At 42.1% G+C, this 12,274-nt stretch overlaps 1 protein-coding gene across 18 annotated transcripts in view; it reads right to left on the bottom strand.

The window, feature by feature from the left end:
• BRSK2 (BR serine/threonine kinase 2) overlaps positions 1-12,274 on the bottom strand; it is a 405,249-nt gene that overhangs the window by 64,855 nt on the left and 328,120 nt on the right. For all 18 annotated transcript variants that reach the window (XM_083587315.1, XM_083587309.1, XM_083587321.1 and 15 more), the window contains exons 8-11: positions 10,030-10,176; positions 4,918-4,949; positions 3,555-3,719; positions 1,241-1,338 (exon numbers count right to left, since the gene is read on the bottom strand). In XM_083587315.1, the coding sequence (XP_083443441.1) occupies positions 1,241-1,338; positions 3,555-3,719; positions 4,918-4,949; positions 10,030-10,176 (442 nt within the window). The remainder of the gene's footprint in view (positions 1-1,240; positions 1,339-3,554; positions 3,720-4,917; positions 4,950-10,029; positions 10,177-12,274) is intronic.

Below are 12,274 nucleotides of genomic sequence, written 5' to 3'. Positions count from 1 at the left end.
AATTCCAAAGCCTAAACTATTGCTCTAAGGTTTCTCAAACTTGCCCATGTGCACCTAGACAGATGAACACTTATTCTGCATGGCATGCATCTTTGAAGTAAGTAACATCTCCAAGCAACTATTATTACACCATCACTACTTCCCTGATCCTTTCCTCTCATCTCTTTGTTTGAGGCCACAGTTAATGGCTAATGATGAGATATTCATCAGAAGCATGATTGCTCTCAATTAAACCTTGCTCTGCATTCCCAGAGATATTGCTAGGAGCAAAGAGCTAAACTTATCCACCATGCTTCCCTTGGGAAAGAAAGCACAACTAACACTTGAATAATAATGCACATGAATTATAAAATATGATGACACATCACACAGATATATGCAGCTCAGAGATAATGTTAACACATTCAGGGAAGACATTTTTATTCCTGCACAGAAAAATCCAGACAATAGTTTGCATTAGTGCATGAAACGAATGTTATGATACATCTGTGGTATGCAAAGAGAAGGAGGAAAGCCTACCTCAGATGCACAACTGAGGCATAAAATTGCACTTGTCTGCGCAGGAAGTCAAAATTCAACCACTTAAATAATAAGTAGCAGAATGATCTTTTGTGCCAAAGCATTTAGCCAAATCAATTTGTTGTCTATGGAACATACTTTAAGAAACTCCCCTATATGTATAATTCATTGTCTAGGGAGTATACCTTAAGAAGTCAGAAACAGCACATCAGAAAAGACTCTCACATATTTTTCTATAAGCATTATGTGAGATATAGTAAGAGAGCAAGTATGCTCCATCCACATTATTTAAATCCACTGGATTCACTGGAAATGCTTCCTTTCTGCTTTCTGTGCATACATAGCTAAGAACATGTTTCAAGTGAAGTGATCAAGGACTGCTGACTGTGGCTTCAGTATGAAGCTCCAAGTTCAGTCTGATGCACACATGGAGCTCCCACCCACACCAGCTTTTATTTCAGTGGTAGGGGAAACTCTAGCCATGCAAGGAGATGCATAAACTGAGATGAGGTCACCTCTACTGAAGTTAATTTTAAAGCCTTTCAGGTGCAGGTAGGTCTGTATCTATACGAGACTTTCTGAAAGTGCAAGGAGCTTCTCAAATAGACTGAATATTATGTAATATGCTATAACACTTGATAAGATGTGGCCAGTCCCTCCAGTGAGAGCAACACCAAAAGAGGGACCCACTCTAGAGACAGAGATTTGTTTCCAGGTATACCTATTTCATTTCTAGGAGGAAGGTCCTCATCCTCATGACTAGGATATCTCTCTTTCCGATCAAGGAGAAGAAAATAAATCATTTTCTCTTGGTTTTCTCTGGAAAAACAACAATACATCATCATCATCCAATCAAATTTTCCAGCTTTCTGCAGAATATTAACTTCATTTATGATATCTTAAATGATGGAAGAAAGAGCTGGTGCAGACATTATTGAATGGACTTACCTGCATGAATAGCTACTCCTTGAAACAGAACTATTACCTTCTGAATTGTTTTTATAGTTGACAGTTTTAATACGATGCTCTCAGGTCATAAGAATATTAAAAGAGCCCTGCTGGATCAGACCAAAGGTCCATCTAGCCCAGCAACCTGTTCTGACAGTGACCAACCAGATGTCCATGGGAAGTCCATGTGCAGAACCAGTGCGCAACAGCACTCCACTGACTTGTGATTCCCTGAAGCTGAAATTTATACTGCCCTCGACAATGGAGGTGGAACTTAGTAACTGAATCTTTTGGGGGACAGAATATGAGGGATATGAATACATTTATAAATAAATAAATGTTTTGCTCCATGTAAAACACTCTCTTCATATGGAAAAGAAGCAGTTAAGGAAGACACATTTCCATGTGCAGGGACACATTTTGGTTTGGTTTTTACATGGAGGAGTATTCAAGCATATAACCCTCCCCTCTGTATCTGAAGTGGTACAGCTTTAAAAGGATTGCATCAGGCCACTGGTAGAGCAATCATGGGGGCTTCTTACAACTTTGGTCCCCAAGTGTGTTCTGCCTCTGCCACCAGAGCCAGAAGCTATGAGAGGCAGCAGCGTCCCTGGCCTGTGAGGAACCCTTGACTTGTGATGGACAGAACATTCAGCTGCTCTGGCAGCCATTCCCGAGCCAGAGGAAGTTTATATATGCTTTTCTGTGATTATGCAGGTGGCAACTCTTGTCTATTTTACTGTATTTTAAAAAATATCAGGAGCTGTCTCAATAACTTTGGTTAGTAGCCAAGGTAAAAAATAGTCCAAATAAATAAATAAGAGGCTGAGCTATGAATCAATAAGGCCCTCATTTGAATCTTGCTTCTGCTGTGAACTCACTAGGTGGCCTTAGATCACTGTTTGTCAGCTTCAGCCCCTCACTTCCCACCACTTGCAAGATGGGAGATAATTATACTGAGCTACCCTACAGGATTGTTGTACTACAACTAAATAATGCATATGAAGCACTTTGTACAAATAATAATAATAATAATAATAATAATAATAATAATAATAATACTTTATTATTTATACCCCAGCCACTCTGGGCAGCTCCCAACAGAATACGAAAAACATGATAAAAGATCAAACATTAAAAACTTCCCTAAACAGGGCTGCTTTCAGATGCCTTCTAAAAGTCAGATAGTTGTTTATTTCCTTGACATCTGATGGGAGGGTGTTCCACAAGACAGGCACCACTACGGAGAAGGCCCTCTGCCTGGTTCCCTGTAATCTCACTTCTCATAGTGAGGGAACCGCCAGAAGGCCCTCAGAGCTGGATCTCAGTGTCCGGGCTGAACGATGGGGATGGAGACACTCCTTCAGGTATACAGGACCAAGGCCATTTAGGGCTTTAAAGGTCAGCACCAACACTTTGAATTGTGCTTGGAAACATACTGGGAGCCATGTAGGTCTTTCAGGACCAGTGTTATATAGTCTCAGCAGCCACTCCTAGTCACCAGTCTAGCTGCCGCATTCTGGATTATTTGTAGTTCCCGGGTCACCTTCGAAGGTAGCCCCATGTAGAGTGCATGACAATAGTCCAAGCAGTATACTGATGCTGAGTATTATTATTACTACTACTGGTAGTAGTTGTAGCAGTATCTGCCAGAATTGCATCAGCTCCTAGTAACCCTCAAGAGATTCCTCTTGAGATAGATAGATGATAGATAGATGATAGATAGATAGATAGATAGATAGATAGATAGATAGATGATAGATATAACACTGAACTGGGTGGGTGGCAAGTCGGATTTAACACAAGGAAGTTCTTTTACATCTCAATCTGCTGAAAAATTATTATTGGCTCATCTTAACATACATGGCCCATGCACCAGGGTAACATTATGCCACAGACCCTATTTAACAAATGAGTAGAAAAGAAGATCTTCCATGGCTGCTTCGGGGAAAAGAAATGCTGCATGTAGCAAAGTTTGCCTTTTAACAGAAACCTGTAATAGCTAAATAAATCATGCCTTCCATGGTTTTGGGTGACTGTTCCCATATACCCATCAAGCCTATGTTAAGCAAACACTGAATGCTTACTCTTCTGTTAGCAGGTCCTGTAAGAGTTTATTTCTGTCACGAAAGCAACCTAACGAGTGCATGCTCTCTAAAACATCAGGATCAATGTCCTCCAAGGAAGGGAGAGAGCGAATCTGCACCTTTCGAGGAATTGGTTGTTCTGGTTCTGGCTCATTCTTACCCCCTCTGCAGAAAAGGAAATAGAGGAAAAAATAAAACATGGTAGCATTTTAATAACAAGGCTATGAAAAGCCACCTGTCTTCCTAAGAACAGACTTCCTCTATCTTCAAAATTTAAAAGGATATTAATACCACGAATACCTTGCAGATCCACTGAATAGTAACTTCATACATGGAAATAAGCCCCATTCATTCCAGTAAATGCATTTTCAAGTAAATATGCAACTGTGGGTTAAGCTATGAAGGATAGTTGCAAGACATGGATTTTTAGCAGCACAGATTGAGCAAGCATCTAGGTAAAATATTTACTATGAGCAATGAAGATCCCCAGGAATGTGCATTCAAGAATCACAGTTACCAACCTGTTTTAAGGAATTTCTATTTTTAGCATACTGCCACTTTAATTTAATACAAAACAAAATCTTATTTGTAAGTACTCTATGAAGCAGAATTCACTAGCTATATTACGAATGGAACCCAAGTGCAATGTCTTGTTCAGCCGTTAGCTGTCATTCCTGTACTTGATGTGTCATAACATTTCAGTCTAGCTGACCCGTTTTATCTCCTGAATGTTGCCACTGCTATCAGTCATGGCAACAGCAGGTACACACACATTCACACTAACAGATACAGATGTAATAAAAATAAAGCTCATTTTTCAGGTATAGGCAGCATGGGTCTGACTGGGAAAGACTTTTGTTTGCAGGTAAACAGTGTTTCCACGTGCTCTGGCACTCGTCACGGTGTCCTGTTGCACCAGAAGCAGTTTAGTCATACTGGCCACATGACTCGGAAAACTGTCTGCGGACAAATGCTGGCTCCCTTGGCCTGAAGCGAGATGAGCACCACATCCCATAGTCAAATTTGACTGGACTTAACCATCTAGGTTAGGGATGCTTCAGATATGTTTTGAGCACCCATGAATGCCGGAAAGAAACCCATATATTTCCCCTGTGATTTAAAAAAGGGATCTTGTGATGGATTGTATTCAGGTATATCCAAAATAGTGTAGCGTGCACAGGAATCTCTAACAGTACTAATCTAATCAGTGAGCATGGACAATGGTGGGCCTCTATTTTTTTCTGCTGAGCTCATGGTTGCCCACAATGCAGACATGGTGCAGAAGCTATGTACAATTCTCTAGCTTCCCTGAAAAGCAGTGACTTTAATATGTCTTTCCAAATATCAACAAAAAGTTACTTACATATACCATATGTGCTTCTGAATGTGTTCTAGCTACAAGAAAAGAGTAAACAAAAGAAATGAGTAAACTCAAAATAACAGGTACATACGTTATGCTATTGAGCATTGCAATTTGGTCAACATCAGAGCACAGAGGTGTTATCTCTACAGAAGAGTCCCTGTCTCAATTCCTATGGCAGGATGCTGTGACTACACTAATCATTCTTTTTATACACACCTGTGCCAGCTGCCCCTCATCCTCAAGCTGCAACATATTACAGGTGAAAATAGCTGCAGGACAAAGCTTACTACCAGAAATTGGTCTGGATTGCATGCAAAGGGGGGAAATGTTTTTAAGTGACAAGCTTAGAACCTCAGCACCAAACATTTCTCAGTCAAATCATCTAGGTTACAGGAACCAATTTTTCAAAAATTGGCATCATTTGGAGACATCACGTTACATGTCACACCAAGAAGGCTGGTAGCTTGCCTGACTCCATCCCCCACATCAAGTTCCTGTTCTCTTCAAGGGTGCACAACATAGTTCTGGCCTATTGCTCTGCATCATGGTGTAATCTTTCTTGCCCTTCTACCTCTGTCCACTGAAGGCTGAGGAAGGGAAAGATATGCCAGAACTTGAATGAGATTTGGGGCTTTATTAAAGACACAGAGGTGAAGACCGAATAAGAACCCAGTGCGTCCAAGGACTGAAATACTGTGGCTAAAGTCTTCAATTCTAAACAAACTGTGCTAAATAGAAATGCAGCAGGAGTTGTAGACCATGTGCAGAAGTCACATGCTGGACGTTTTCTTGCAGCATCAAAATCAACCAGACAGATATGCAAAATGACTTTTAATCATGAAGGCCATAGACACATAATTCTTGCTCTGCCTCATCCAGTGCTATTCAAACTAACAGCTGGCTAGAGAGACCGTTTGCTGGATGACGATTCCAAGTGAATGTGCCTCAAATCAAACTGCTGAGCTCACAAGTGTGCACTGTGCATAGGGGCTGAAACTATGTGTGACCTAGAGAAGGGCAGAGAACTGGAACGACTTAGAAACCCCATTGGCTGAAGCAAGGGATCAGAGGCCCATTAAAACTGGCTGGGAAGAACTGAGGCAGCTGTCCTGCTCTCATTACTTTCCACTTCATTTCCAGACTAATGAGAACTGGAGAGCCAAAACACGTGCATGGCTACGTGAAGGAACACAACAGGCTGAGGGAAGACTGCTTTGAGGCCGAGAGAAGCAGGGGAATCAGGGGCTTCTGTACATTATATAACAATCATATTGGAACACTCCAGACAGACTTCTTTTTTGTTTTAATGAGGCAGCTTATTTGGTGTGACTGTGACAGGGGTTTACCAAAATCAAAAGCACAAGGAACAGAATTCTGAACAGTAAAAGTTGAAAGTGGGTAAGAAAATCTTAAGTTTCCTCTATTTTCCATAGTAAAGGGAAATGTTAGACTTGCTGCTCCAAACTAGCTCACCTTGACAAAGCTAGATGTTTAGTGTTAGGGAGAGTAAGGTATCTGTAATGGTAGGGTGGTCCCCAGCTACAGCGCTCATCCTGTAAGGCTGGTTAGTAGCCTTGGGGAACCCACCCTAATTCTTTCTCTCTGCTTCCAACACCCACTTACGGATCCCCTAGGACCAGGGGTGTGGGCTTCCCACAGTCTTACAGTGGTCGCCTCTAGAGTAATGGAACAGCCAGCCGCATTCCAAGTCTCTGGTTTGAAAAATTCAGCCTACCTCCCCTCCCCTCTCCCAAGCACTTTACCAATCAGTAGCATAGGCCCATGCAGCCCTAAGCCACACGAGTCAAGTAGCCCTTTTGTGTGTTCAGAAACCAGTATAGCCCACCAGCCCAATTAAACAGTTAGTGCAAATGGATCTTAGGTAAAAAGTAATCTCTAGGGTTGTAAAGAGCTGCTGTTTCCCCTTCCCCCTTAATGCACATTTGCTACTTCTGCCTTAGTTTCTAGACAGATATTCAACAGGTAAAGCCTTTTCTTGTATGGAAATCCAATAATGGAAAGAGCTTCACCATGACGGTGCTCCCTCTAATTTTGTGTTATGCCATTCCCACCCCCCAATGGCAGTCATTTTGTGATGAGCACCCCCAGCACTCTCTCAAAAATCAGAATGTGTCCTCTGGTCCAAAAAAATGTTGGTGGCCCTTGGTACAGATGAAAAGGCTAACGCATGTCCATGTTGGCTTCATTCTGAAGCCTTCCTACAGTTGCAGCTATCATGCATTGGAGCTAGTGAGGAAGAAGGAAGGGCAGCTAAGGAGGGCAGGGCCAGATAAACAAACAATCACACTCCTTTAACACACATAAGTCACATGACACATCTAACACAGAGAGACACCTGACACTGGCACACTCTTCTTTCTCTCATGCTGGCACACACAAAGGTTATGGGGAGAGGGGAGCCAGCATTTCTGGGCTCCATTTGCTGAGGTGGGAACTGCCTTCTCTGTCCATTGCAAGGCCAATGCCTTCTTGGATCAATTCTGAAGATACATTACAATTGCTAAGGTGACAGTTTCCAAGCCAGAGCATTTTCAGTATTTCCCAAGTCCGAAGAGCCTGCAAGGTCATGGCTGCAGCCAAGACTGAGACAATTTGACCCTTCATATAAGGATATCAAATGGAAGTCTGTTGTGTTTCTTTTGCTCTTGCCACTTCAAGCTAAACGTTGTAGGGCTAAAGAGGACTTGGTCAGAAACTAGCCTTAAAAATGCAGCCGTAGTGCTAGTTTCTAAAAATCTCACTCAGAAACCATTTTCAGGTTTTCTACTTGGGGATATGGAATATGTGCTATAAAATCAGTCTCTATTCTTATTCCAATTTAATTGCATTGAAATATTATGATGATATCATACATTCCTTGCTTGCTGCTGCCAACATGTCCACTGCCTTTTATTTTTCTTTTTTAAAAAAGACGGTGTAATTAATTAATGCTTTGATACTTTTCATCTACTTTAAAGTGACAAGGAAGGGTTACAGGAGGGCAATTGGTTTTGACAAGGAGTAGACTGTAGGCTTTTTGCTCTGCAGAGCTAGAGAAGGTGATCCACAGTGGGAGTTAATCTCACTCCTTCTACCTTCATTTAAAACATGGTATTTAAATGTGTTTAAGTGACAAAGGCATTTAACAGGCTTCCCCAAGAGGTTTTCCTCTCTGTTCTAACTAGTGCTTGCTACGTTTAATGCCATTTTGGAAAGAAGCTTTAAAAATCCCATTTCCATATATCAGAGGAAGTGTAGCCCAGATTTTGTCAAATTACAGCTTCCAAAATCCAATACTATCGGCCATGCTGATTGAGGGTTATGGGAGTCCAACTTCTGCAGGGTGGAATGCTGGCTACCCCTGCTATATCACATGGCCCCATTATGCATTATCAAAACAAGCTCTATAGGCAAACCCACAGTGGAAGTTCCGGTTTTAATATTAGAGGAGGGAACAAGGAATATAGTTCTGCAGCTTTTTTGGGAAGACCCCAAAATTGTTCATCTTCACATTAGAGATGAAAATAAAAGCATACGCAACTTCTCAAGTCGCACAGAGCTTGTGATCAGTCACCGTGGAAGGCAAATACTCTGAATTACTACAGGGCTTACCCACACTTACTTTTTGCCCCATTCTTTCCAGGCACAGGTCTGCACTTGTACACTTTGTTGCCCTAAGCTTTCCTTGGGAAAACTTGTTCTTTAAAGCTAAATTGGAACAAGCATCAATTCGGGTTTTCAACAGATTGCCATTTGCTCCAATCGAGCTGTAAAGAGTGCACTTTCATGGGGATAGCTCCAGAGGAAAAGGAAAAAGAGGATGCTTTAAATAGCAGACCATGCCTGGAAAGAACAGAGGAAAGGTAAGTGTGGATAAGCCCTCAGTTAGATAGCAGGCTTTGTAATGACCCAAGAATCAATAATGACAATGGAGCACTGAAAATTGACAGTAGTTGATGTAAATTAATGGTTGTAAATGAATGCACAACAGGTTGCAAGACTTTTTGCAAAACACACACACACACTGCTCTTTGAAACACAAGCATACACACAAAATATCTGTGTATTGGAGTAAGGTGGGAAATCAGAGGGAACTCTGAAACTCAGCAACACCTAGATTGTGATGGATCTAGGATATTATGAGTTGCTCACTAAGCTGCATGCAACCTAGAATGATAATAAGTGGAACTGAAAGATAGGCAATTACTATGCAATGAGGTGAGGGTTTTGTTTCCACCTCTAGCAGATGTGTGTCTGGGAGGGTGTGGGGCTCACGTCATTAAATCATCATTTCATTTAATGTAGATTGACCTAACAGAATGCTGTCTTCTGTGGAAGAGTCAAACAATGATCCAAGTTGTGATTTATAAATATTTTAACAGAATGAAGTTCTGAGAGGAGTTTCAGATTTACATTTTTTCATACATACTCCCATGCAGAAGGAATCTGTGGGCTCAATATTATGTACTAAATCATTGCTGGCTCCTATATACCGTATATGTTGCTGGTACCAAAATGCAAGAAATGTCACAAATTATATTAGAAGTCCTGCTTTTCAAAATTATTTAAACTTACAATATTAGCATAGTATACACACAAACTGTTCCCATGCAACACTGACACAGTTCCTCTGCAAAAAGGACCAAGGTGAAACTTCTCAGAAAACACAGGAGAGAAAATCTAGACATATGCAAGCAACAAAGTCTGGGTCCAAATACCAGTGGTGCCAAAATTCATAAATGGAGGCTTTGTAATGGCAAACATATAATGGCAAACTCTGCAATCTGTTTGCAAGCTGAGCCCAAACTGCAACAACACGAGACCCAGCTCATTATTGGTTTACTTGCACCATCACTAGAGCTCCTGCTATCACATCCATCAGTTTACCTTTGTAAAGTACAACAAAAGGATGTTCTATTTGATGGCCACCCTGTGAGACCTATCCCATCCCAACCCTCATTTCAACAGCAGCATCCCAAGCATCAGTGGCCACAGTATGAAATTTTATGTTTGTGCAGAGCTCTGACATTAAATAAAAACGCACAACTTTTAGAAGTGGGGGTGATGAGTGGAAAGCAGAAGTCACGAGATCTACAGTGAATGCCTTCTTACCGTCAGCCGTTTCGAGGCATCCACTTCAATCATCCCCCGCAAGAGATTTTGACAATCTGGCGGGATGAAATGTGGCATATGGAACACACCACGTTTCACTTTCTCTAGCAGCTGCCGCAAGTTATCGTCATCGAATGGTAGGGCACCCTGGAACAGCACGACAGAGGAAAAAGAGAAAAAAGTAGTGGAGGAAGGAAGCAGTGGCAGAGGAAAAGGAGTGCGGGGAGGAGTGTGCCGCCTCCGACAGCACGATCCCGGTAGGGTGCCGTCGTGCTGGGCGCCACGCCCCTACAGGCAGTGCGCCAGGCCACTGTGGGTGGCACGCCATGCCCCCAAGACGTGTGCTAGCCTCGCCCCGCCCCTGCCTGCTCTCCACCCCCCAGTGCCGGAGCACGAAGCTCCGCCACTGGAAGGAAGAAAGGTAAATAGGTGTTGAACACAAGCAATGACAGAACAGAGGAGAGAAATGAGGAGACATTCGGGGCCAACTACGTATGAGGTTAGTCACAATGCAGGCTATTAACTGAAGAGTATTTTTCTGATAAGCAGTCCATGAGAGGAGAGCGGTCCCTGCTCTAGACTGGGATCCTAGTGTGAGAAGTGTAGGAGAGGGTAAACTTCTGCCAAGCTAGATCATGTCAACATTGGACTTAATTTAGTCATAACAGAGCACTTGAACACCTCAGAATGGCCTTAGCTCCCTAAAGAATGTGTAGTGCAAGAAATGGTTAATCCTGCCACTAGCTACTCAACAGAACCCAAATTCTGTCACATGTGGTTGGCCCTAAAATAATGGATCCAAAACACAGATTGGGTAGAGAATAATTCTGAAAGCAGCATATCCCTTTATCCTTTTCAGCATAGAAAATAAAACTTGGTGGAACATAGATAAATATCTTGAATTTTAATTAGTCAATGAGGAACAGAACATAGCATGAATGGTTTTCAAGAAAATTATCCATAGATACAAAGATTTGCTTAACTTCAGCTGAGCTGTTTAGTTGTAGTTGCAACTCAAGGCTTTGATCTGCTGGCAATCCTCCAGGGCAAACTCTTAGCAGCAGATGTGTTTATCTGCTCCTCGGTTCTAATCTCCTCTGGACATATTTACACCAAACACTAAAAGATGGCTGTTTAGCATGGGAGACTTTTCCACCTTACAAAATGTCAAAAGGCCAGAAGGAAGTGTGACTGACCAGAATATGACCTATGTTCACACATAAGACAAAGGCTTTCTTTCAAAGTTCTTTATTCAGAATAGTCAGCTCAGAGAGCTAGGATTCCATCAGCTCCTGATGCTAACCAAATAGCTGGCTCACATAGTGTTCAAGCTGAGCAGAGACCGCAATGAATATGAGTTTCTCCACTAGCCTAAAATGAAGATATAAAATCCACTGGGTAATATGGTAATGGCTTTCTCAAAAACATATTCCGCATCAAATAATCTCTCTGGGTTACCTCTTAGCCTTGCCTTCAGTATGCTATGAAATATAGCAGAAGCAAATTGAGGGAAAATTGGTTATCAAATTTCCCATGTTATCCACAGGATTGCTGAATCAGGCCCCAAACTGAGTCAAAGGTGCCTTGCATGTAAGTGTGTAATGCTGAATACCGAAACAAAGCCTTTGATAGCATAAGGTTTATAGCAATATATTAATCTAAGGATACCCTCTGACTCCCCTTCATGGATCACTGCCTTGCCGTGGCGAAGGGGCTTGAAGAACTCAGAGAAGCTATGAACTATGCCGAGCAGGGCACCCAAGATGAACAGGTCATAGTGGAGAGTTTTGACCAAACGTGATCCACCTGGAGGAGGAACCGGCAAGCCACTCCAGTATCCCTGCCAAGAAAACTCCATGGACAAAGACAACAGGCATATAAAAGTTATGACGCTGGAAGATGAGCCCCTCAGGTCGGAAGGCGTCCAACATGCTACTGGGGAAGAGCGGAGGACAAGTACAAGTAGATCCAGAGCTGATGAAGCGGCTGGGCTAAAGCCGAAAGGACGTTCAGTTGCGGATATGCCTGGAAGCGAAAGGAAAGTCCAATGCTGTAAAGAAAAATATTGCATAGGAACCTGGAATGTAAGAACCATGAACCTGGGTAAGTTGGATGTGGTCAAAAATGAGATGGCAAGAATAAATATTGACATCCTGGGCATCAGTGAACTAAAATGGACAGGAATGGGCGAATTCAGTTCGGATGACCATCATATCTACTACTGTGGGCAAGAAACCTGGAAAAG

The sequence above is a fragment of the Podarcis filfolensis genome (assembly GCF_964270895.1).
Source record: "Podarcis filfolensis genome assembly, chromosome: 1".
Lineage (NCBI taxonomy): Eukaryota > Metazoa > Chordata > Lepidosauria > Squamata > Lacertidae > Podarcis > Podarcis filfolensis.
This window is presented reverse-complemented; position numbering and strand designations above follow the sequence as displayed.